This window comes from Doryrhamphus excisus, linkage group LG8, assembly GCF_037039965.1.
Source record: "Doryrhamphus excisus strain RoL-2023G ecotype Guam linkage group LG8, RoL_Dexc_Guam_v1.1, whole genome shotgun sequence".
Lineage (NCBI taxonomy): Eukaryota > Metazoa > Chordata > Actinopteri > Syngnathiformes > Syngnathidae > Doryrhamphus > Doryrhamphus excisus.
The window spans coordinates 15,056,769-15,083,961 of record NC_136364.1 but is presented as its reverse complement, the minus strand read 5'-3'; the positions used below and the strand labels follow the sequence as shown (position 1 = coordinate 15,083,961).

At 40.3% G+C, this 27,193-nt stretch overlaps 1 protein-coding gene and 1 long non-coding RNA gene across 3 annotated transcripts in view; one reads left to right on the top strand and one right to left on the bottom strand.

Annotated features, from left to right (window-relative positions):
- Positions 1-23,503, top strand: part of LOC131134932 (zgc:153039) — a 44,235-nt gene extending 20,732 nt beyond the window's left edge. For both annotated transcript variants that reach the window (XM_058080644.2, XM_058080643.2), the window contains 6 exons: positions 60-142; positions 4,371-4,495; positions 12,444-12,636; positions 14,735-14,909; positions 16,031-16,177; positions 18,181-23,503. In XM_058080644.2, the coding sequence (XP_057936627.2) occupies positions 60-142; positions 4,371-4,495; positions 12,444-12,636; positions 14,735-14,909; positions 16,031-16,177; positions 18,181-19,127 (1,670 nt within the window). In that variant the 3' untranslated portion in view covers positions 19,128-23,503. The remainder of the gene's footprint in view (positions 1-59; positions 143-4,370; positions 4,496-12,443; positions 12,637-14,734; positions 14,910-16,030; positions 16,178-18,180) is intronic.
- LOC144899664 (uncharacterized) overlaps positions 1-27,193 on the bottom strand; it is a 121,053-nt gene that overhangs the window by 5,061 nt on the left and 88,799 nt on the right. The gene's annotated exons all lie outside the window — the stretch shown is intronic.

The following is a 27,193-nucleotide window of genomic DNA, read 5'->3' as shown; positions in this document are numbered from 1 at the left end:
AATTGGCCAATCCACCCATGCCTGATCACTTATACTCAGTTTTCTTGTCTTTCCTTTAGGTAAGGCGTTGTCTCCTGCTAAAAAGACATCCAACAGCGGTAACCCCTGGGTCTCTGTGCTTCTTTCCTGGTTTCTTGTACAAGTGAGTTGCAGCGCCATCCTTAAATGTATCTATTAACATTTGCTTGAATTTATTTATAGTGGAACCTTGGTTAACATAAGCTGCGGTTTTCACTTAATGTAAAAAATGGATTCCAAAATTTTGACTGGGTTTGGGCTCAAGTTATTCCAACTGTGTGCTTAAAGTTTCTTTAAATCCCAAAACATCCTTGTTTGCAGCCTACTAGCTTGGCACTACACGAACTGGTCTAAAAACATGTATGAAAAATGTTATTTTAGCAATTATAGTTATAATTTACACGCAAAATTTATTTTATATAAATATAGATGATGAATGAAAAAGATAAATTAACATTTAAGGTTACTTTTACCTTAATTGAAGATGTGATGAGATATTCACAAATACACGATGCGGCAGCAAAATCAACGCGGACACAATCTTTGTGTTTTGCAATGAGATATTTCGTTGTTAGTTATTTTGCAACTGTGATCAAAAGAAAAAAGCAGAGACTTGAGGCAATTTCATGCAAATTCATAGCAAAACTCAAATGTGGTACTCTGTGTAGATCTCACTGCCACATTGTGTCTTTGATATGAATCACATCTTCAATGTACAGTTAATAGGGTCAAATTAATAGTTTAGTTTTGGATCTTAACACATCATCTCAACCATGTTGTGTGTTTAATATGCAGTCTTAGTCACTCTAATCTATTCTAAGTCTATCCGTTTCAATACTTTTGCTCAATTTGTTTCTCTGTTCCAACAAAATGTTATATTTTGATGTCAAAGCTCAGTGTTTTCAGTCTCCAGCAAAAATAAAGGAATTTGCCTTTTGGAGAGGAGTATATATTCAGCATAATGTGCACATTATCAGCCCTGGACAGAGCAACGTGTCAGCGTACAATGTTACAGCTAACAAAGGAAATATGAAGTAGTCAAGCAAAATCCCGTCATGGAGAGCAGCCAGGCTCAATGAAGCTCCTTGCAGCTGGTGATGTGCGCTTCAATAGTAAACAAATAACTCCACAGAGCATTAGCTACTTTCACGCCAAATTAAAAGAGGAACTCTTAGATGTTTGTTTTTCATGTGCTTTGCTTTGTAAGTGATTTTCTGCAAAGTAAGGTTCAATAATAATACATGGAATATTTTTGTAGTTACAGCATATAATATCTGTTCGTGACCTTCTAAATATTTTTATCAATATAGTCTTGTAGAAATGAAATAACACCACTATGGTCAACTTCATACTCCTATTATTCAACTCTGATGTGCCACTTTAAGCATCTACCAAGCTAACTAGTTAGCCTCCAATTTATGCATTCTAAACTTAAGAAAGGACCTGAAAAAGTGTGGGGAACAAGGATAGAAAAAATGTACCACTTACACACGAAATGAGAGGATAGGTTTTTTTTCATTGTCATTTTGGAAATGCTACGGCAGTGTTAAGGTAATATAGTGTAAGGAAATGTCTCATCAATGTAACTTTATTAACGCAGAGTGACCAGAATACCACATATGAATTGTATTTTTTATATCGCCAATTGTAATTTATATCATCTCATACTTCGGTATGTGACAAAAATAAAATAAAATAAATAATAAATAAAAAAAAACTTATTAGAAAAGCAGGAAGTGAACAAATGTAACAGTTACTGATTGTAAAAGTACCAGATGGAGGGGTAGGATTTAATAAGCTTTACTTCTTCCTACTCCTTTTGGACATGTGGAACTGTGAACTGATTATGTGATGCACTCAATTGTAATTTGATGCATGTTCAAATGAAATAAAACCATTACCATTATCATTACCATATTTTTTGGACTGATAATAGGCCATAGTCAACCATGAAACAGCGACCTTTTATTAATGAATTTATTAATAAAAACTGCGATAGACTGAGGGAGCGATGTTCGAACCACAAAGTGGTGAGGAATGACTGTACAGTATACACTGTAGGTGTATAAGGTCCATGTCCATGTCCATGTTGTGACATGGGATATTTACTACACAGAACAGTGTTGAACAGTGTGCGTAACACAGCCGGTTAAGCAGTAGCCTAAAAAAACACAAGCATATTTTTTAGTGAAAGTCACCTCCGAAAATGACCAAATTTACTATAATTCGTAAATCGCACCTACCAGAATGTTATTTTTTTTCACTCTCAAATAAGCTATCATGTCTTTTAAGTGTTTTAAAGAAGTCCATTTAGCCTGAAGACTACAATATTGGCAGAGAGGCTAGAGAAACGGGGAGATCTTTAGAGCAAAGTGGCCTGGAAAAAAAAACATCATTATTGTACGTGAGTGGAAGAGGCTGAATGGTTCATCATTATTTGTGCTCTCGGTTTTTCTCTTTTCCTTGCTCCCACCCTTGCCCTTTTCACCCATTTCAACTGCCTGTGAGTAGAAGGGGAGCAATTAGATGGAAATCGTTAGCTCCTCAGAGACCATTGATTCTCATCTTCTTGCTCTCTGCCTGTTCCATCGCCATTCAAATGATTCACTGATGACAAAAGTCTGATTGTAATCTTACCTCAAAGGCTCAAATGTTACTCGATTGAGCTAGGCACAAGTTTGATTTTTTTCTTTCATGTAAACGTTCAACACCGATGAAAGCCGCAGCGGAATAAACAAGAGAATTTAAGTATGAAATGTATAAAATGTATATAATGTGTAATGTTGTGTAATGTTTCCGCTCCTCACTACTGTATTAGCCTACCCCCTAGCGCATTCATATTAGCAGTATGTTTTGCAGACAGGAATATAAACAAACATTGATTGCACTGTTGAAAGTGTCATCTTAACTTTGCTGTTGCTGCGTACTGTATTTTTTACAGCAGTAATTGTTTAATTGTTTTACTCCACCACTGAACCACTACTATTGTAATTGCATAGCCGATGTGAAAGTGTAGGGAAAAGTCGTTGCTGTTTTAAGATGGCAAAAAGAATGATCAAGAAGTGGTGCATAGTAAAAAAAAGATAAACAGCATTTTAGTTGGATTTACTGCCAAGTGCCTTGAAGGAATAAAGCCAAATATTTTTTGTAGGACCATACTGAATTCAATTTTTCCCTTTGCTTATTTGCATCATGTTGAATTGCATCATATCGCAAGAAATTGCACCATGTCATATCGGGTTGCATTGATTTGAACTAAATGATTATCGCATCATGAAGAGGGTGAATCGTATCGCCAGAAAATTCCATGTATTGTTAAAGTATGGTATCGCTGGCAGTGCATCGAGATGTATATCGAATCGTCCTCGGTGCGAGAGATTCACACACCTAATAAATACGTCTTAGGTTGCGAATGAGTTAAGGTATGCATAGTCTTAGCCACACCTATGAGGTGAATGGAGAAATGCTAACACCATATTAACAATAACAATATAACAATATATGAGACAAATAAGTTTTTTGTATACAGAGAAAATCCACTAAATCTATTGTTATTATGCTAATTGATCGGCCCTTTGTATTGACTTGTGGACTCCTATAGAGCATCTACACACTTTAACCTGCACAGAAAGCTTTCTAGATCTTCCAGAATATGCACCTACTGCCGCTGTATTTCCCATGGCCCGCCTTGGAGCACACTCCGCTGTGACTGTTCCCACTCAGCTTGTACAGCTAACCGCCCATATAAGGAAGCCGGTGACTTCTCTCCAGTGTTAGAATAAACTCCCTGAAACCGAGCGTTCCGAGTCATCCCAAACTTGTTTCAGGTTCCACTTCCAAATGCACAAACCTCATTATCTGAAACGTTGGCATCGTTTAACATGATAATACAACAGTCTCACAACATTTATAGGTCAAATAAGTGTAAAAAGAATCATAGGTCCACTTTAAGAGAAACATAAATTCCAAACATATTGTGACGTTTTGAGCAAGGCATGATCTGTTCCTGTTGGAAACTGGGCAACATGGCTGACAACCCCAAACACGTCGGCATTTATTTAGACCAAATGCGTGACCAAGTGTGCTGAACAATAACAGGACAGTAAATATATACCGCTTTCCAGTATATACACTGACTACCTGAAGATGCAGTATGTCCACACACTATTGTCTCTTGAGAAATTCTAATAAAATGGGTGCTGCTTACTTTGGTGAGATACGGTCAACTCAGGTCAGCCTCTCCCAAACTTCTCTTTTCGTAATGGTCTTTTTCATTGCAGTGTTCTCTCAGTGTGCTTCCTTTTCTCCTTTATTTATTTCTCTCTGTCTTCTTTTGTTTACTTGCTGTGTAGCTGGTGCTGTTTTCTGGGAAGCTCAACACCATTGCCAGTATTGTGACCATTTTCTTTTTGCTGGTTTATGCTGCTGTGGACTTGGCTTGCCTGGCTCTGGAATGGGCTTCTGCACCTAATTTCAGGTAAGACAATCGTCCAAACGTACAGTATACACACCAAGCCTGTTACGGCCTGCAACCTTGGAATATTTAGGTGTATGTCTTGGCTGTCATATCCTAAAACAGGTCACACGTTGATGGTAAAGGTAATAAAAACAACTCTCAAGGATATAATATTTTGTTGTACATTTTCTTTTTTCTTCTCTCCCTTCTTCTCGCTCCGTCTCGTTTGTTTGTGTTCTTTATGGGTACCATTGTTTATATGTGAAAGGGGTTATTATATTCCAGCTGGATGCTACTATGGCAACGGTGTACTAATTAAAACACATAAACCTGGCCCCTGCTTATGACCCAATATTGGAGAGGGACCAGCAATAAAACTGTTTGAGGGGGTGCGATGTGAATTGGATCTTCAAGTACCTGGGATTGGAGATGCTAAGAGATTTAAATTTACAATGTTTGTGTTTTGGTGTGTGCCCTGCATTCCTAGGACACTTGCAATGACCCTGATTTATAAACACTCCCTGAAGCCATTTTCACACAGCAGCGGCATGGGGAAGGTATCAGTGTGTCTTTAGCTCAATGATTACATTGTGGCACTGTTGGCATTTGAATTACTTTTTATGAGTCATTTCATATGTCTGCTTGCGACTGCCGCTATCTGTCATGACAGATGTAGATCTCCAAATGCACCAACTCAAACTGCTTTCCTAAAGTCATACCTTCTGGGATTAAAACCTTCCTTTGGGCTCAGAGATACATTCCAAACATGATAAGTGCCTCTGCTTTTAATTTGTCACACTGGAGAGAAGCTGTTTAGGCACAGTGCATCACTGCCTTGTTATGACATATCACCTCCAACATTGCATTTTGTATTATGGATTCCCCCTGTAGTAAAAACTGAATATTAGTTCTGAAATTTATGGGAATACTTTTAACCTCCCAAGCACACACTGTATGTATACAGCGGTACCTCGGTTTTTGTTATTTATCCGTTCCATAGGGTCTGCCCAAAACCAAATTGTATGAAAGCTGAAATGTTTATAAACAAAAACAAATAATCCACAGTAATCCCTCGTCGTTTTCCCACTTCAAATTTAATGGCATCATTCTGTCACAGTTTTCAAAAATATATTAATTAATAAATCTTCACTTTTTATGGCCTTTTAAGCATTTTCAAGCATAAAAATGCCTAAATTCAAAGATATGTAGTATTCTAAACTGGTAACTAGATATCAGTAATGTTGAGCACTGTCTAGAAACCAGAAGTAAATAAAGGAACAAAAACAAGAAATTTCCCCAATGCTATAATGTGAAATTACATCTTTTTATTCCTTATACCTCTTATTGTCTCTCATACAGGTGACTGTATGGGGTGTTATTTCATGTCTAGAGCACTCTAATAATGTTAAAAAACATATTTAGAAGGTTGGAAATAGATATTCTATGTGCTAACCATGAAAATATTTTATTTTAAATAAGGATTCCTACCTAGAATAAACTTTCATTTCAACACCACAAGCATGTATGCCAATTTCTAGAACATCAAGCAATATTTCAGACAATTTAACATTGGATTGATGCTCAGAAACAAATGGATTTTGAGCTGGAAATGATACAAATAGTATTTTTTTGGTCAGAGCATGTACTGTAGTTTATTTTTTACACACGTGTTTTTTTATGCATTTGTTACCTCAACCATCTTCATCATTTTATGTGAAAATGTAGTTGTAGTAGTAGCGGGAGCTGTCGTATGTCCTCACGTCCACCACAGAGGACATTGCAAAATGTGTTGTTTTCAATATCTTAAAATACTTTAAGATACTTTAATTAATGGATTAAATTTAGTTACTTATTTTTTTTTGCCCATAAAGTATGATGCTTGTTGTGGCAGCCACTTTATTCTCGTGTAATGTTTGGTATTTGAAATAAGGCTTTGAAATGCTTGTCCCTTGCAGAGGACAAAAATGCATTGCCAGGTCACAGGAGGATGGAGTGGATTAAATACATTTTGATGGCTTGCTTTGACTGACTCTTTGAAAAGCCATTTTCTGCTGAACACAAAATTATTTAAAATGCATTCATGGGTTACATCAGTGACATCTAAATTGTTGCATTTGAGCATTCCAAAGTTTGTCTCATTCATTGAAATACATTTTTGCATTAAAAAATTTCAGCAACTTTATTTTTATGATAACAAGAAGCCTCTGCAGATCACTGGCGAATATTTCAGTCTGATTTGAATAACATATTCTCCTATAATCAACAAGCAAGATAGATTACTCTTAAATTGACAAATAAGAATCCAATTAAATAATGTTGAAAATGATACTAATTAGAAAGCTGCACGTTTCTATGCGGTACAAAAATCCAAGTGCAAAAAAAACCCCCTCCAACAACGAGTATTACAACATGTAATACTCACAGTGCTTTGGTCATGTTAAGCTTCTTTCCTGGGTGCATTGATTTCACAGAGCGCACGCTAGGTCTGTCAATAACAACAACATAGAATGCGTGTCTTTGTTTGCTCCCGCTAATCACGGCAGACTTCATGACAGCCAACGCTGCTGACTACTTTGGTACAAATGAGGATCCAGAACCTTTCTGAGCCTGGCTATATAGAAAATGAGGTAAAGGTGTTAGAAGTTGATGGAGGCTGAAACGTTGTAGCAGACAGGCCGAGAATGTCAGTACCTCATGTAAATGTGGAGCATGTCCAGCCATTCTGATAGAAATTGAGTGTTTCTGCTGCTTTGTGTACCGAGCAAGGAAGACACTACACTGCTCCAAGAGACTGCATCACGACGAACAAACAATAGTTAGCACTAACAAACCCTTCAGTGGAAGAAACCTTTTTCCATCTAACCATCATCAACTGGAAAACTTTCCTCAGATAGCTGGACCAGACAACTGTCCATCGAGTTTGTCACCATGATATTGATTCTGCCACATGGTTTCACAGCTATCTATCTAGGCGCTGTGAGCCAGGAAAGTAGTTCCTCGGTGTCTTACGGAAGACATCTGTCTCATGTGGGGATTGTGGATGATAGGCAAAATCATTTAAAAACTGCAGTTTTCTTCTCCACATGCATCATTTGTCCATCACAGAGACTGGTGCATGTGGAGGAAGCCTACTCCAATGATTGATGCATGAAAATGTAAGTTTTAGAGCAGGGGTCTCAAACACGCGGCCGTGGGCCAAATGTGGCCCACAGAACACTAGTTTGAGGCCCCTGCCTTGATATGAAAGTTTAATGTTAGTGCGGCCCGCGCAAGTTTCATATGGATGCTGTATGGTATCATGTACCCAGAAAAAAATATTACGTTTGATTAATGTTCATGTTAAAGGTTAAATAACTGTTAATAGTTATCCTCCCTATCTGTGTGGAAGTGGTAAGTTTTTGGCTATTTAAGTTTAAAGGAAATAACTTGAAGGCTACCGTTTAGGTCGCTAGCTCTCTAGTTTGCGAGTTAGCATGTGTCTCAAGACCCTGCAGTTGCGCAATATGTTGTAAATAAAAAAAAGTATAAATGTGACTATAGTCGTGTTTTGTCATGTCTACAGGGCTCTAATAATGCTTTGTTAATTTTAATCTGAACAAAATAATTTGTCTACCCACCAACTATATGTGGTTTCTTAAGTTTTTATTTGCCGTTTTATTATTATTATTATATTTATTTATTACTGATTAATTGATTTTCTTTATTCTTGATTTGTTAATTTACTTTTCATCTTATTTTGTGCAGAAAAATAAAAATTAAGACATTTGAGAAGAGTGGAATGTTTTATCAGAGCTTTTATTGTAGAAAATCGGAACCAAAGCACTGAGAAAGTTTGTATATTTTTCTGTTTTTAATAAATGCATTTTTTTTTTAAACCTGATGCGACCCAGCTTTGCCCAGACCCTAGATCCAGTGGCCCCCAGGTAAATTGAGTTTGAGACCCCTGTTTTAGAGAGTCAAGCAACAGAATAGTAGCAGGTGAAGGTGTTTACATGGATTTTAAAATGCTGCTTTCAAAGACAGACGCCATGAGGCAAAACATTTTTACTGTTGATCTCTTGCAGTCAGCAGTGGTACCCGCCGTCCCCACAGGTCTCTTGTCCCTCCCTCCCTTTTTTTTTTTTTTTTACATTCTGTGTGCTTCTTTCATTGTGCCCTGTCTGGCTCTCTCCCATGGCTCTTTCCAGGCAAAAAGAATGAAAAGCCATTTAGCGCCGTCTCTCCCTGGGGAGCTGCTCTGTAATTAGCATAACTAATTTAGCAGAAATATTTCCCTTTCCCTTAAATCTGGCATTGTGTAGGTGGGTTTGAAATGATGATGTAGCGGAAAAGATGTCTACTGGTTTTGTGTGTCTGACTGCAAGTGTGTGTCTGCACAGGCAGTATACAGTGGGCAAAGGCTTACTATTCAGAGAATGGCTTTGTCAGTCATGCTGTGGGTTTTTTGTTCCTTGCTATTGATGTGTGAATGCCGATGCCTGACTCTGGTATTGCATATGTGCCTGCCTGTAATTGTGTCCTATTGGTTTTTAGTGTTATATATATTTCAGTGTCATGAATCCTCTGTGTGACTATTATAATATACTATAAAAACTATATTACTAGGAGACCAGGGTTCAATTCCACCATCGGCCATCTCTGTGTGGAGTTTGCATGTTCTCCCCGTGCATGCGTGGGTTTTCTCCGGGTACTCCGGTTTCTTCCCACATTCCAAAAACATGCTAGGTTAATTGGCGACTCCAAATTGTCCATAGGTATGAATGTGAGTGTGAATGGTTGTTTGTCTATATGTGCCCTGTGATTGGCCGGCGACCAGTCCAGGGTGTACCCCACCTCTCGCCCAAAGACAGCTGGGATAGGCTCCAGCACCCCCGCGACCCTCGTGAGGAAAAGCGGTAGAAAATGAATGAATGAATGAACTATATTACTATTATACTATAAAAACGATAATAATTACCACACCTACCATGTTTGACATAGAGTTGCGAATGTTATACGGCAGCCTGGATTGGCCAGATATTGTGGCGGAAGCCAATTTAATCTGATTTTTAAAATACACTGGATTGGCAGCCAATCCCGATCCTGAAGATCGGACCAGGACATCCATAATGAACATATGATCGCATGATGCAACACAATAATGCCGGATGACTTTTTCATTGGTCAAAATTTGAGACAAACTGTCACAGTTCATATTATTGTCAAAGATTATCTATGCAACAGGTGGTAGTCTTTAATTATCATGGTAAAAGATACACAATCACTTTTTCTTCACCAGTTAAGTGTCCTTTGCCATCCAAATTTACAACCTGATTCTCTGGAACCACTTTGATTGTCTCTGCAATAATGTGTGAACTGACCATCTGAACCAACCAGTGAAAGCTTTGTATTCGGCCAAATCATTAGACTTAATCATTAAACACACTACAGTGCAATAAAACACAGTTGGATGACCAAATATTGGATTTGAGTGACATTTGTAAATTATTGTATTCCGGTTTTAAGCAGCACTTTCACAGCAAAATAATTCAATAAATACACAACAAACATTGTTAAATTGAATTGGCACACTATCTTCCTGACATGCAGAGTATAAAAGCTAAGCCTAGAAGTCTGTGCCTGTTAGCCTTGCTGTCCCAATAGTGTATTATTTATATCAGTGGTTCTCAACTGGCTTGGCTGTGGGACGCACCATCACCCCTTAATGACATGCTGCGACCCAACAGAACTGTCACATTCACTATCTTCATGCCAATGGACTACTAACAAACACTGTTGGTCTTCTTCTGTGATAGCAGGTTTCAAATAGCACTTCAGAGGAGTACCTACAGACATGAAAACTGCAGTTTTCATGCTGCTTGCGGTCATTCGGTGTCTTATGTTGCCTGACGTAACATGGCTTTAGCATCATTTTAGACACGACTCTGAGCATGTGGGATCGTACCTGCTATAATTCTCTGAGGCTACTTTTGCTCCGTCAGCAAATTGACATCAGCTTCTGGAGAACCAAGCAATGAGGTGAAAGAGGTGATTGTATGGAGGTACCATTGTCGCTAATGATGGAAGAGAAAGCCATACAAAATGGGTTGACAGGGAGGCTGAAGTGAGCTTTCATCATAATTACACCCCCTTCTCCAAGAGGATGAAGAAGGGACGAAGATGAGGGGCCACTAGCGTGGTCAACACATAAAAGCAAAGTTTGACGGAGTGAGCCAATGTCAGGTCAGGCTCTTCCCGGATCATCACGGAAGAAATGTTAATGGGTACCCTTATTGTTTACACAAAAGTGGAGTGTCTTTAATGACATAAGATGCTATCAGATTAGTAAAAAGTAGACACACTTCACTCGGGTTAGATACCATATGAAAGATCTCAACCAGATCTCAACCAACAAGACTGGAAAGGATGAACAAGAAGAGAATGCATTGTTTCTGTTGATGTGACACACTTAGATGTTTATTTAACGTCCTCGAATTGAGCCCTTCCTCAATACGATTGGTCACTTCTTTAAAATAGCAGCCAGAACGGGACTTTTTGGATGGAAGTTTTGTGGATCTGAACTAGAGTAAGGTAGCAATGGAAATACATTTTGATTTTGGGAGAGCTAAAGACCTCACGATGACTTCTCCTCTGCTCTTGCCACTTTATGGACAACTGTTTTGCGAACAAAACTGAATCATTTGAATCATCACAATGAATCATTATCTTCTTTAACTGCTTTATCGCAGTTAATTGTTTCCAGACTCGCCCACGATAAGTGAATTCCAGTGAAGTAGGATTCAATATTAATAGACTCACACATCAGCAGTTTCTTATTGTTCTCATCATTGTATTTTACTGGCAACTTTAAACAATAGCCACGTTTACATGAGGAGTTTTTCTCCTTCCGAATGGAATCTTTCCGAATGACCTTTCCGAAAGCAATTGTATACATGGAAAGGAATATTCCAATCGCGTGTCTACATGCGCCGCTATAATCAACCAGAATAGTCAATGGGGCATGGCAGTAAAGCGTAAACACCAACATGATGTGATACCGACTTCCCTGAGTTTTTCTTTCACTTGTTGGAATAACTCCGTATTGCCAGTTTTTTGTTCGTCCAGTCTTGAAATTTAGTTTGAATCAAAAACAAACTTTCCGCAGCAGTCCAGTGCCGATTGCTCGCCTCCATTTTTTTTAAATCAAGCTGCGTGTTTCGTCATATCTCAGCATTCGCTGAAAGAACGCATCCAGGAACAGGAAAAGATAAAGTTCAATCTTGCTAATATTTTATAATTAAACTCGGGACATGTTTTATATTATATATATTATTATATATATTTATATATATTTTCTTTTTTAATAAAACTGGACTTGTGAATGCCGTATATAGAAGGGTTTAGATTCTGTTCCACAGATGACGGTAACGCACACGAAAGCTGCTTGCCAACCACCAATAAACAACAGAAGAAGAAAAACACCACAAAGAAGAACGCAGTCTGACAACTTTCCGTTTGGCGGCTACAAGATACCTTCATCGGATTGGGGAAAGGGATATCCCACCTCTGTGAATCCGATTAAATATTCATTCGGATTGGCACTTTTCTTTCGGAATGAGGTGTATACAAAGGTTAGATTCTTTTCATTTGAGCAAATAACCCGAATGGAATTGGAATATTCGGGTCTATGTATACGTGGCTAGTGATGCATCCAATTTATAATGAAAAGAACTACAATTCCCATGATGCTTAAAGTGTAGCTTAGGGAAGTAGTTGGAGTAGTCAGGTGGATGCTAATATCCTGTTTTGAAATCAGTGCAGTGATTGTCTTTTGATCTGACCAATCTTAAGTAAGTTTGATCAAGTCTAGAATTACTACAGCTTTTTCTTGGACTGGTTGGTCATTCAATGAAAAAGAAAAATGATCTTCGAAAAATCTAAAAGTTCTGTCTCCATAAAGAGGGATTTGACCTTTTTTTTCTCTTCCCAGGCCCACATTTCGTTACTTCACCTGGCATACGTGCGTGTTGGGCATTGTGGGCTGTGCTGTCATGATGTTTCTCATCAACGCCATCTACGCCTCGGCCAGCATTGCTTTCATGCTGCTGCTTCTTCTGCTGATTCACTACCTCAGTCCAACCTCCAGCTGGGGCTACATCAGCCAGGCTCTTATTTTCCATCAGGTGTGACACACACACACACACACACACATGTACTTATACACAGAATACCGCGTTGTCATTATTACAGCAACTAAAATCTCACCCTCTCAACTTAAGAAAAAAAAATGGTGCTCCTGCCAAGCAATCTCTTTAAAATGTTTATGAAGACACAAACGCAGAGACTGCCGCCTCCGTAAGCCAAGTCTATGCAGCAGACAACAACACATATCAAATGCGCTCTCTAAACTCATACACATTCATTGCGGTGATTTCCTCAACAACCATATATCACTTTTATACCAGGTCTAACTGACACGCACTGCATATTTCCCCTCAATGAAGTGCTGGACTTGCATAAGCACACGACATTACGTCACACGGTTCGCTATGTCCTCCGTCGGCAAGCCTGTTGCTCTCAAGGTGACAGCACCGTTTCCAAAAAGGCCTGTTGCCAAGACGGATGATGGCGGTTGTCAAGAGGCAGAACATTATTACAGCCACTTACCTTATTGCACTTTTTCCTTCTTCCCCAAATCCCTCCCTTTCTATTGTCTACCACCTCCTCAAGTGCTTGACTAATTTCTTCTGCTTGACGATATCAACAATAAAAACGTAATGACTTAATTTACAGGGGTGTGTAGACATTATATAACCACTGTAAATATCACAAAGATCCAACTGTGACCGCATTGCCAGTTAGGTGACATTGCAAAAACGAAGGGAGTCAGAAGCGCTCACAACAAAAACACACCAGCAGATAACAATGCTGCTGACAACAGTGTTAAGGAAAGACACGGGTAAGAAAAAGGCGAATTGACGCTGATGGTATCAAGTAAAGAAATAGATGGAGACGGAATATAAGCACAGACAGCGGGTGACTGATTGAGCAAACTAAGTGATGGATGAGGCCAAAGCGACAGAGGAATGATGATAGCCTGATGGATGAGAAGACAGAGGAAAATAGGAAGATAAAGAAGACTGATGATAAGATGAGTGGAGACAGTTGATCTCCACCCCTGTAACAGTTCTTTGTTTATTATTTCATTGGTCGAAAGCATATAAAGTGAACATTATTTCCTGTGTGTATGTAACTCATTCAGAGGGCATACAGCCCATATCCAATATTGCAATAAAATTGAATGTTGTAACACATTTATTTCTTTCACATGCAATAACACTCTCATTCTCTACCATTTTACCAATTACACTCGTTCGTTCTTGACAAAAGAGGCTAACAGAACTCACAGAGTTGACGTCACGTCAGTATGCTTAACCCCAACGAAGAGCTATAAAAGCAGTGGTGTCCGGGGGTGTCCTGGCTCGTTTTGTATTGGTGTGGTGCATTTTAGAAATAAAATTAAAATATGAAAATTCAAGTAAAAGGCATACACGGAAAAAAGATGAAATCGCACCAATAACCAATTCCTGGGTTTCAAGAGCTGGGGGGGGGGGGTAAATATGCATAACTAGAATTCATGTACAATCAGAGTGAAAACGCCGTAGCTATGCGTTTCCTTGCATGTGTAAATCATTCAAATAGAGATTTTGGAAAATGTTATTACTAAGATAGTCCATCATCGAATGGAAAAAAGTTCAAGAAACACCAAAAAAAAAGGCTAGCTGCCAAACACTCTAGTTTGCAGTGTGTAACAACAAGCCAAATTTATACTAAAACCAAAGTGAAAGTATTTACTTCAACCTAAGTGAATTTCTGTGCAGTAGGATTCCTTATTTCTAAATGGAATGTGTTTGGAGTTAAGGCACAGAAGACCTGTTCACAACCTCCTAAATATATATGTATATAATATATTTTTTTTTCAGAGCCCTCCAGACAGGAAATAGCACCCCTATAGTCACCTTTACACTCATATTACTCAATATGGCACACATTAGACATAATATAGACTCACACACATTAGCATTGAGAGAGTCACATTATCACCGAGTACTTTACGTGGTGTCTATTTCTCATCAGGGTAACATCACATTAACATCCACTAACTACTACTACTAGTACAACTAATAACAATAAATAAATAAATGTTGTCAAACATTACTATGTTTACAATCCTGACAGAGAATATAAAACGTTCCTGCTTATTTTCTTTTGTCAATTTAGGTGCGCAAGTATTTGCTGATGCTGGATGTGAGGAAGGACCATGTGAAGTTCTGGAGGCCTCAGGTTCTGCTGATGGTTTCCAACCCTCGGAGCAGTGTAGGCCTCATCACCTTCATCAATGATATTAAAAAGAGCGGACTCTACGTACTGGGACATGTTCAACTTGGAGATCTCAGTAAGAACAACACTCTTAACAGACATTTTCAATTTTCAAGATTTAACTAGATGATAATTCTCTCTGGGCTGCACGGCGTTGTGTGGTTAGCGTACAGACCTCACAACTAGGAGACCCGGGTTCAATTCCACCCTCGGCCATCTCTGTGTGGAGTTTGCATGTACTCCGGGTACTCCGGTTTCCTCCCACATTCCAAAAACATGCTAGGTTAATTGGCAACTCCAAATTGTCCATAGGTATGAATGTGAGTGTGAATGGTTGTCTGTCTATATGTGCCCTGTGATTGGCTGGCGAGCATCGCCCAAAGACAGCTGGGATAGGCTCCAGCACCCTCGTGACCCTCGTGAGGATAAGCGGTAGAAAATGAATGAATGAATGAATGAATGAACTAGATTATAATTCTAACTGGGCTGCACGGCAATCGTGTGGTTAGCGTGCAGACCTCACAGCTAGGAGACCGGGGTTCAATTCCACCCTCAGCCATGTCTGTGTGGAGTTTGCATGTTCTCCCCGTGCATGGGTTTTCTCCGGGTACTCTGGTTTCCTCCCACATTCCAAAAACATGCTAGGTTAATTGGCGACTCCAAATTGTCCATAGGTATGAACGTGAGTGTGAATGGTTGTTTGTCTATATGTGCCCTGTGATTGTCTGGTGACCAGTCTCTCGCCCGAAGACAGTTTGGACAGGCTCCAGCGCCCCCCCCCCCCCCCCCCCCGTGACCCTCGTGAGGATAAGCGGTAGAAAATGAATGAATGAATGCGCACTGCTCTTGAGGTTAAAAAACAGATGGAAGAAAGACTATTATGCAAAAAAAGGATGATATCACTAAGTGAATGAAAAATATAATTGATGAGATGGATGGATGGGAATGCACCAATGAACGACGCCATCCTCACAGGGTTCAAAATACGGCCAATGAAATGATGTTCCTTGAACAAAGCTACAAATGACCACCTTCCTGCACTCAGAGGTGTACATATGTTCTCTATATGCATTCAATATGGAGGGTGCTCAGTGATATGCGACGTGCTTGTCTCTGTGTGTACTTCCTATCAGTCGTGCATTTTTAAACATGTACCATATTTGTCTTCCCTCCCTGCAACCCTGCTCTCATTCTCAGACACTTTACCCTCTGATCCTCTTCAATCTCAGTATGCTTCCTGGTTAACCCTGGTGGACTACCTCAACATTAAAGCCTTTGTCAATCTGACATTGGCTGATTCAGTGCGGCATGGAATCCAGCACCTTCTGTTCATCTCTGGACTAGGTCAGTGTCACCATCGTTACTTCTCATTGTCGCTTAAATGTACTTTATCTCTAAGGTGGGGAATCTGCTTTTACACTTACAATTCAGTTTTGCTGTACCTGTTCCAAAGACGACATTCTACAAGGTGGACCTGCATATCTTTATGAATTCATGGCAATACAGTGCAACCTTAGTGAGCATCATTAATTCTAAGCAAAACAGACTTTAACTGAATACATACATACATCAAATGTTAGTTTTTTTTATAGTTTTACAATTATAATTTTACATGCAAAAAACTAGGGCTGTCTTTGAGTAAGGATATTAATAGTCAAATATAGAATAAAGTTGACGTAACAGCCTTACCTGTTTTAAATATTACGCTGTCGGTTGTTGTCTATGTCGTATGTAAGAAGTAAAAAAAGTTGCACATAACTTTCTGCAGTCATCCGCAACCTTTTCAAAATAAGAGCGTAGATCATTTACATATAAAAACACACTCGACAGCAAGGAGGAAGTGGAGGAGCATGGAGGAGTATAGCGTACAGAAGGTTACACATGGTTAGGGGAATTTTCAACTCATGCACATGCACAGACATGTAGTTCATTACAAATAGTTACATTTGTAAATAAATTACAATTATATACAGCTTCGTTTTTGTGTTGCGATATAGTTGTTTAGATATTTGAGCTGTCACAAAAGCAAACAAATGGTGTCAAAGTTATGCTTCAAATGTATCTTTTCACAAAAAGCTTCTCCAAGTTTTAGTCGGGAACTGATATTTTCCTGAAACTTATCTATGTTTGACATCTGCTGATTACAAAAGAACAAAACAAGGTAGAAACAAACTTTTTTTTCCACATGAAAGACAGGAGTCTAATCTTTCTTTTGGTCGGTTCCCTGTTTATTTAGCCATACAACACAATATTACACGTGCCTTGAAAAATGGGTCTAAATAATCTAAAATGGCCAGTATGATTGTGTTGTCTTTTGAAAAATTTAATTAATTTCATTTGAACATGCATCAGATTACAATTGAATGCATCACATAATCAGTTCACCGTTCCACATGTCCAAAAGGAGTAGGAAGAAGCAAAGCTTATTAAATCCTACCTCTCATACAATCATTAATTTGTTCACTTCCTGCTTTCTTAATAGTTTTAAGTTTTTTTTTATTTTTTGTCACATACTGAAGTACGAGGTGATATGACCATACAATGACATAATGGGTACCATAGTAACTTGACAATTACTTGATTTTGACTTGATAATGAAACAAAAGTGTTACTTAAACATTTCTGTCAGTCGATATGATAGTTGCATCAGGGTTATTTCTTTGTATATATTATTATTACGCGCTAACGATGGATCTGCGCGATCGATCCATAGCGCTGCGCCCGAGATGGATCCATTGTTAGCGCACAAATCGATCGATTTCTGCGCTCACGATGCCTTACGCTGGAGACCGATGCTTTGACACTGCGCTGACGATATAATGACAATGACAATCTGCTAATTGAATACAATGACAGGGTTAGGGTTAGGGTTTGGGTTTGGGTTCAGGTTCGGGTTAGGGGTTAGGGTTCACACTCCCCCCGCCGAGAACGGTAACAAAGTGAACTGCTTGACAATTAATCAAAGATTTGAAATTTGCATGCATCGACTTCTTGTTGATTCTTGTAAGTAACAACGCTCAGCGCTGCCGTCTGTTGGCATCTCAACAAACTACACACATCCATCCCGGGCGCAGTAATATACCATCGATCGTGAGCGCAGAAATCGATCGATTTGTGCGCTAACGATGGATCCATCTTGGGCGCAGCGCTATCGATAGATCGTGCAGATCCATCGTTAGCGCGTAACATCATGTTCACAGGGGGACACACTAACCGAGATACCACTGGATTTTTCATTTTTGTCACCTCACGGTTCTCACTTTAGTATGTGTGTGTTTTTATGTCATGAACACAACTCGAAATCAACCGAATTTGAATAAATGACCATAACCCATTGCCAATTCTAGGTGGAATGCGTCCCAACACCCTTGTCTTGGGTTTCTACGATGACAGCTTGCCAAAAGATAAGCTTTCCGCAAGTCAATCCACAGATCTTTCAGGGCCCTCGCAGGATCTTGAGCAGCACACAACTCCCTTCCACTTTGCTCCCCTTCGGGCGTCCAGTCACAGCACTGAAAATGAAAACTTACATAACGGAAAGGTTTTGCGGGAAGAGGAATACGTCGCAATCATTGCAGATGCTATGAAGATGCTGAAGAATGTGGTTTTGGCTCGTTATTTTAATAACTTCGACCGAGTAAAGGCTCTTTCAGCCACCTCCTCCTCTGCTGGTAAGAGTTCCGTTTATGTCGACGTCTGGCCGGTCAACCTGCTGCGCCCAGACAGCTCCAGCTACGTGGATACCTGTTCTCTGTTCTTACTGCAGCTAGCGTGCATCCTCAACATGGTCCGAGCCTGGCGCAAAGCCACACTACGTCTCTTCTTGTGTGTGGAGGAAGGACGTAGCGTGAGCGGCTCGGAGGAGAAGCTCGGACAACTGCTGAAAGAGTTGAGAATTAAAGCTCAAATCTACCCTGTGCCTTGGGACCAGCAGGTGGCGCTACATTGGCAGCGACAAGGTGAATGGGACAAAAAGCAAGCGTCACAATCCCGTAATACGACAAAGGAAGGACAGAGGCGGGGAAAAGATGAAGAGGACGATGACGATAATTACTCCAATAGCTTTCCAAGCAACACCACGCGGCTGTCAGATGACTACCTGTCAGCTGTCAATCAGCTGATCCTCGACCAGGCGTGGCCACCACCCGCTGTGCGCTTTCTGTACTTGCCCCGCCCACCGGCCGACACCCGTCGCTACACTGCTTACTTGCACCAGTTGGAGCTCCTGACTCAAAACCTGGGCCCCACTTTGCTCATCCACGGTGTGACGCCCGTCATCACCACGGATCTCTGAAGACGTCGGCATTCCGCAGGCTTTGTGTTGCTGTGTCAGTGTTCTGATTGGCTGCTGCTGCTGTCTGCAGGACTGTGGAGAACCTTGAAGTGACTTCCTCGTCCAAAAACGGACTGGATCAACTGACAAAATGCGACAAAATGGACCAAACCCGAACATACTCAAGAACCATTGTATTTTTCAAAGGCTTTTTTTTCTCCCCAATCCCCAAAACACTCAAATCGATTGAAACGTTATTGAAATTATAACGTAAACCGGTATGGCGCCATGATGTTCTTCTGTCCAGGTGGTCCTCGGGCTATGACTTCCTTTTCTACACAGTGACGTAACCCGAGTTTTAGTTCCAGCTGGAACTTATATCTAACTTATTCGTAAATGTAGGAATGAAATCAAACTAATAAAAAGAAGAATAACTTCTTACTTTTTTATCCCTTTGTGTCTCGTCTCTGAGCTTTTTCTGATGTTTATTTTCACTTCATTGGTGTTGACTTTCCTTTTCTTCGGCACACTGCTGCTTTGGGAGATATAATGAAGTGTAAAAAATAATAATAAGCGATGCTGCTCATCATATTACCGACTAAAATTTGGTTTTTGATTAACTTATGGGGTTGCTTTCCTAACCTCGAAACATTGGAACACGGAACATCGTAAACCGAGGACCACCTGTACTTACGTATACAGTCTGAGTGTAAAGTACGGCATAATCACAATACATTGGTTTTAATGTAAAAAAAAAAACAGCGGTTGAGTGGTTAGCGCGCTGACCTCACAGCAAGGAGACCCAAGTTCAATCCCACACTCGGCCATCTCTGTGTGGAGTTTGCATGTTCTCCCCGTGCATGCGTGGGTTTTCTCCGGGTACTCCGGTTTCCTCCCACATTCCAAAAACATGCTAGGTTAATTGCCGACTCCAAATTGTCCATAGGTATGAATGTGAGTGTGAATGGTTGTTTGTCTATATGTGCCCTGTGATTGGCTGGCCACCAGTCCAGGGTGTACCCCGCCTCGCGGTAGAAAATGAATGAATGAAAACAAAACTGCTACTTTTGTGTAACCAGTTTGAATGGTTTTTCAAATGAAACCTAAAAAGAAATGCTGCAAACCTCCGACGTCCCAATAATGGAGCGTATCCAGGAGCCACAACATTGGGACTGCACTCATCAAGACGACCAGCTTCTTCTTCTTACTCACTTATTCAATCCCACCCCACAAGAAAGCTCCACGTGATATGAGCTGAATTTGAAGTGTCCTCTCGCTTCCCTTGTGACCTCTTTTTTTCGGAGAGGGTTGAAGAGAGGTTGCCCTTCTCGTGTCTTGAAATGATCATTCCATGCGCCTTAAGATCAAAAAGGTTTCGAGCGTCTAGTGGAACTAGTTCAGTCTGGATAGAAAGTTGAACTACGTTCATTTTCAGCGCAGGAATACTCACTTTTCTATTTTATTTTTATTATTATTTTTAAATCAAACATATCCAGACTGGTGGATTGGAAGGGATGGACCAATTCCCTGACTACCTTCTTTACCCAGGAGTTGTTTCTTCAAGGTGAAGCTAAAGACATTGTGTATCGATGGTGCCAGATTGCCACCATTGATTAAGCTATGCTACAGCAAACATGAAACAGATCGACTACTGTCTTAAGCTACTTTCACACTGCTGTTTTTGTTCATCCACACTCCTGATCAAAAACAGCAGTTGAAAAATTGCCAGAATGATGTTAATGAGGTATGATTGGAAACACACGGAAAATACATTTCTAATACAGTTCAATGTACAAATAGTAAAATAGCTTTTCCTCCCCTGCCTGCAAAAAATGACTGACAAATCCAAAGATTTTTTTTGCAGTCATTTCTGCAAAAAGAGACCTCAATCATACCTTATATGTGTGTGTGTATCATTCTCTATTGTATTTAATTCATTGAGTTTATGTATTTGAGGTACTTTGCAAGTGGTACTTTACATTAGCTTGAATGATAAAGTGATATGATAAGTGCCAATATAAAATAATATACTGTAACATATCTGCCTTTTACCACACCATGTAGTATTTCAGTACACTCATGATGTGGGTGTTCACCTGACATTGTTAACATGTTTTTTTTAACAGCGTATGAACATGCATATTGTGTTCTGTGTTCTTGTGGTGTATTAGAATGCTCTATATGTGCTTTGTTGATTGTGTGTTTTTGTATTTACTACTGCTACCAGCAGAGGGCGTCGTATAATGATGTGAGAGTTGAAGACGTGTCCAAATATTGTCCAGTTCCTCTCGCTATTTGTGGCCAGCTACAACAGTCCTGATGGGCTGAAGGGAGACCCCGCCCATTTTGTTCTGCTTCTGCTTGGCTGTAGGCCATTGTCAGTCAATCTCTTTCTGCACCACTGCCATGTTTCCTCTTTGCTAGTGACCATGGTTGTAGGATTGCTTCATGGAATAATGAAATAATGAAAGCCTATGAGTATGAGTAAAACACAGGAGCAATATGTTTTAACAAGGATACAAAAACGCTACAGCCAAACGGCACCGGGACGAAGCATGTCAGGAGAGTGAATGTGGTGAGTCACTTCCTTTTTAGTGTCCATGAGATTGAAATTAAATAAAAATTTGAATTAAAATTCAAACGAAATGTGAACTTTGAGAGTGTTTAAGCAAGAGAGAAATGTCAAACAATGTCCGCATGCCTGAGAAAAGTGTGTAAAGTGTACTGTGAGTGGTTTTACAGCCTATAGACATACACTACCGCTCAAAAGTTTGGGATCACTGGGAAATTTGTTGGGCCAGTCGGAGATATGGCTTTTTCTTGGCGATCCTGCCATGAAGTCCAGCATCCTGAAGTCGCCGCTTCACTGTTGATACTGACACTGGTAGCTGCCGGGTAACGACCTGTGAGGCGTCTTTGTCTTAAACTACACACTCTGAGATATTTGTCTTCTTGCACAGTTGTGCAGCGTTTTTCTGTCCTTGTTAGACCCAGTTTGTGCTGCTCTCTGAAGGGAGTAGTTAACAGCATGGTAAGAGATTTTAGTTTTAGTTTAGATTTTTAGATGGGTTTCCGAATAATCGATTAGCCTAATAAAATGATTACCTTGGATTAGTTAGCCATACCAGGAGATTGATGCAGAGGACTGACAGTTGTTGATAGTAGGCCTCTATGCAAAAATGTAGATCCTTCTTTGAAAATCATCTGATTCATTTTAATTGTTTGTGAAATGGAAAAAAAAGTGTTAAAATTAGTTTTTCTTTGCAAAACAAGTGATCCTAAACTTTTGAGCGGTTTTGTTTATAATAGTTGAAAATGAATGAGGTTGGCAACTTTGCAGATTTTAGCGGGCTATTTTGGGAACCTATCCCCTGCATACATTAGGGTCACGTTTATATTCATGAACAATTAACCTAACATGCATGTTTTTGGAATGTGGAATGAAACTGGAGGACATGCAAACTCTACACAGAGACACTCAAGTGGAGATTCGAACCCAGGTCTTCCCGATCTCCTGACTGTGTGGCCAACATGCTAACCACTCATCACCATGCGGCTGTATATGTACAGTGAGAGCTAATTTAACCGGAGTCAAATTCCTTGTTTGTGTAAACATACTTGGCCAACACACCCGATTCTGATAGCTTTGTTTGCCCGGAAACAAACAAAGACTCCACATAATTCACACTTGCCTATGCTTGAGCGCATGCTCCAAATGTATTGCAGTGGTTTACGTTGCCGCACCTCAGACTGCTTGAGTCGTAATAAAATGATAAACAAGGGATCTGTGTACATTGTACAAGTGACAAATAAAGCCTTAATCCTTCAAGTTCAATCAACCTTGAAGGAGGTCTCCACTCTACCGATATCATTGTAGTTGGTCATACTCCATGTAAAACGCTTCAACGGTTGAGTAACCAAAGCTAGCCGAGCCGTTGGTGCACAAAATACAAGAAGATATCATCATCTCCCTTGGACAAACTTGACACAAAGACACAAAGTTATTGAAACTGTTGTAGATTTTACACCAGGGACATGACTGGATATCAATTGTATTTGTTTTTTTCTGTGATTTTTCAATGATTACAGAGTCGTCACAGCAGATCTTTTTTGATCCGCATACAGATTTTTGGCTATATAGGCATAATAAATGGAAGATGTCCAGTGGGATACATTCTGGCTGTCTACACTCATGCATGTCTTGTTATTTTTTAAGAGGAAGAAGGCAATGACAGGATGCATGGCAGTGACGAGGAGCCGGTTACCCAGAGGTGTTTTCCTAAATGTGTGTGAGTGAGTGTGACAAAATCAAAGCACTGAGTGTGTTTACCTCCAGGCATAACATTTTTTTTCTCCCCGTCACGTCGCAAGCCCTGATCAGAGAACACGTGTCACTCCCTCCCATGTATCATAGCTCCTATATCCCAGGCGCAAGGATTCACATGCTCACTTATCACATCTTTTTTCATTTTTTTTCCCCCTACTTTCCATTTCATCTGCGTCTTCACATCCACTTAATTTTACATGCCACGCCATTTTCCTGAGTCATCAAATGAATCAGAGATGCAGAGAGGCAACATAATTCATAGATGTAGGAAGGGGCGGAGGATGTCAAGTGCAATCTGGTCACGCTGACACCAAGATTCGATTACCAGTTAAAGATTTTAGAAGCCAAACAGACCCCTGGCTTTCCCTGTGAGCTATTTATGCATTAAAATATGCAGGAAAGTTCAGAGTGTTGCAACTTGGCATAATCGGGGCTGTGATATGTGAATGAATCCGTCTGTATGCAGTCAATCACTCGTGGATAACTGTACACGTATATGTGACGCTTAAGACACGGGTTCTCAAATAGGTTTACTGGTTCCACTGGGAGTACTTGAAGGCACTTCAGTGAGTACTTGAAATTTTATTTTTTTTAAAAACGACATACAATAGGTGACTCTCCTATATGATTTCAGTTTAACATTTGCAATAAAAATGAATTTAGATTAAATTCAGCTCCAGAAGCTTCCCCTTCTCTGTTTTTTTAAACCGAGAAAAACACTAACTGAGGAATATGCTAACCAAGGTTCCATATTTTTAAGTTAGGCCAACCAATGCACTCTGAAAGTCGCTTAAGTCGATCTCACTGTTGTTGACAACCCCTCTATGTTGCCAGGACGTGTTGTTCTCTTTATTAAAATTTAAATCGACTTCAGCACACATGGTCAAATGCTTTTTTTGTACATAAAATATGAGAGCCAAAAGGGTCATTTCTCTGAAAAATGGTTCAGTTGTGGTATTATTAACTTCATCATTATCACTAATCAGCATGAAACCCCAACAGCAACAGTCAGTACTACTAACCACTGTCTATTTACATTTATTTATTTGCACAGTTACTGTGTAATATTAAATATTGTAACTGTTTTGTGCACGGACCGCTTACACATATAAGCGTAGCACTATTAACAGGTGGAGAGGCGTGATGTGTGATAGAAGAGTTTCAGCTAAAATGAAAGGAAAGGTATACAAAACTGTAGCGAGGCCAGCCATGTTGTTTGGTCGAGAGACAGTGCCACTGACAGGAATTAGAACTGGATGTAGCAGCGATGAGGACGCTGAGGTTCTCATTGGAAATGACCAGGATGGATAGGATCAGGAACGAATACATCAGAGGGACATTACATGTTAGAGGCTTTGGAGATAAAGTCAGAGATGCCAGACTGAGATGGTTGGGACATGTCCAGAGGAGAGATAGTGAATATATCTTGGTGCGAGGGAGACAGATGCTAAAGACAGGGTTGGATGGAGGAGATTGATTTCCTGTGGCGACTCCTGAAGGGAAAAGCCCAAAGAGAAAGAAGAATAATTAACCTGGATTCTACCTCACCAATAACAAAATGCGTAAGAATCAGAATCAGAATCAGAAAAAGGTTTATTGGCAGGTATGATCAAACACATACTAGGAATTTGTTTTGGTATAGTAGGTGCAGACACATCTATTAAAAAAGAATGAAAAAATACAAAATATACAGAATAACAGTATAAATATATGTACACAGTCTGTTTTTTGTTTGTAAGAAAGATTTGTGGACTGTATTCAAGACGTACAACAAAATGACTGAGCCAGCTTTGTTCGATAAAAGTGCATAATCATCTGAAACAGACGAAATTATGTCAAGTTTTGATTTCAGTTTTGGTTTTCGACAACCGCATATGTCGACGTCTGTCAGCCAGACCGATATAAAAGGTTCTATTGTAAAAAAAAAAAAATGTGGTTAGCGTGCAGACCTCACAGCTAGGAGACCAGGGTTCAATTCCATCCTCGGCCATCTCTGTGTGGAGTTTGCATGTTCTCCCCGTGCATGCGTGGGTTTTCTCCGGGTACTCCGGTTTCCTCCCACATTCCAAAAAAACATGCTAGGTTAATTGGCGACTCCAAATTGTCCATAGGTATGAATGTGAGAATGAATGTGCATGGTTGTTTGTCTATATGTGCCCTGTGATTGGCTGGCAACCAGTCCAGGGTGTACCCTGCCTCTCGCCCAAAGACAGCTGGGATAGGCTCCAGCAACCCCCGCGACCCTCATGAGGAAAAAGCGGTAGAAAATGAATGAATAATCGAACAATGTCACTCTATATTACATTTTTGAAAGTAATTTGCATTGGTATCAATCCATGTGTCTCCAAAAGGTGTATCTCTACTGTATATATGGAATGACAAGGTGGATGTAATGTAATCCTTTTGTAAAGGATCCTGCGTGTGTGTGCAGTGTCAAGCTGTGAGTCACACTGAGCCTCCTGCGGTGTGTTTGAATATGTATGCTGATTGCGCTAGCAAAGCCACAGGTGGACTACTATTCCTTATTTTGCATTCCGTCTCATGTGTGGGCTGCACTGCAGTACAAAATTCAATCATTCCCGGGCTTCAGGTAGGACAGCAGACGCTTCGTAAACATGGCGAGGTACTGGAGAAAGAACATCATGTTTGAGTTCCTGTGTTTCCCCATGCGGCACAACTGCATCCGCTTTGTTTTGTATCTTCTGGAGGGAGATGGAGATGTGAGAAATGAATCACATCAAATGGAACTGATGGAGACGCCTCTAAATCCATCTCAGTCAGTCACAGTGAAGTCTGATGCTTGTGGTATAATGACACAATAACCCGCTTGGAATCCGCGCAACTGATTGTGTGTGTGTGTGTTTGTGTCTTTTAATAAGATGGAAACCTAGTGTGACGTCTTGGCCCACCTGCAGTAGTTCTTTAAGACAATGTTTTAATTCTTTCTCATCTACTTTCCCAAATTCATGCTGAGACAATTGTCCTTTCTCTCATTGTCGTACCCGCCAAGTCCATTAAAATGTGCTCTGTATTCCTTGCCACCTTTAGTTGGTTGCATTTTGTAAACAATACATACAGATTTTGCAGCAAAAAAAAATTTCTGAATTGATTTTGAAGACTTTCGGCAAACAAGTTCTCTTTTTTGCACAAACATGATTGATACTGGCTTACAGACTTCAAGCAGACTTGGCAGGAACGTTAACAAAGGAAACAAACCTAGGTTGCCGCTAACCTAGGTTGCCGCTAACCTAGGTTGCCGCTAACCTAGGTTGCCGCTAACCTCGGTTGCCGCTAACCTCGTTTGCCGCTAACCTCGGTTGCCGCTAACCTCGTTTGCCGCTAACCTCGGTTGCCGCCAATCTCGTTTGCCGCTAACCTCGGTTGCCGCTAACCTACGTTGCCGCTAACCTAGGTTGCCGCTAACCTCGGTTGCCGCTAACTTCGGTTGCCTCTAACCTCGGTTGCCGCTAACCTCGGTTGCCGCTAACCTCGGTTGCCGCTAACCTCGGTTGCCGCTAACCTACGTTGCCGCTAACCTAGGTTGCCGCTAACCCAGGTTGCCGCTAACCCAGGTTGCCGCTAACCTCGGTTGCCGCTAACTTCGGTTGCCGCTAACCTCGGTTGCCGCTAACCTCGGTTGCCGCTAACCTACGTTGCCGCTAACCTAGGTTGCCGCTAACCCAGGTTGCTGCTAACCCAGGTTGCCGCTAACCTAGGTTGCTGCGCCGCTAACCCAGGTTGCCGCTAACCCAGGTTGCCG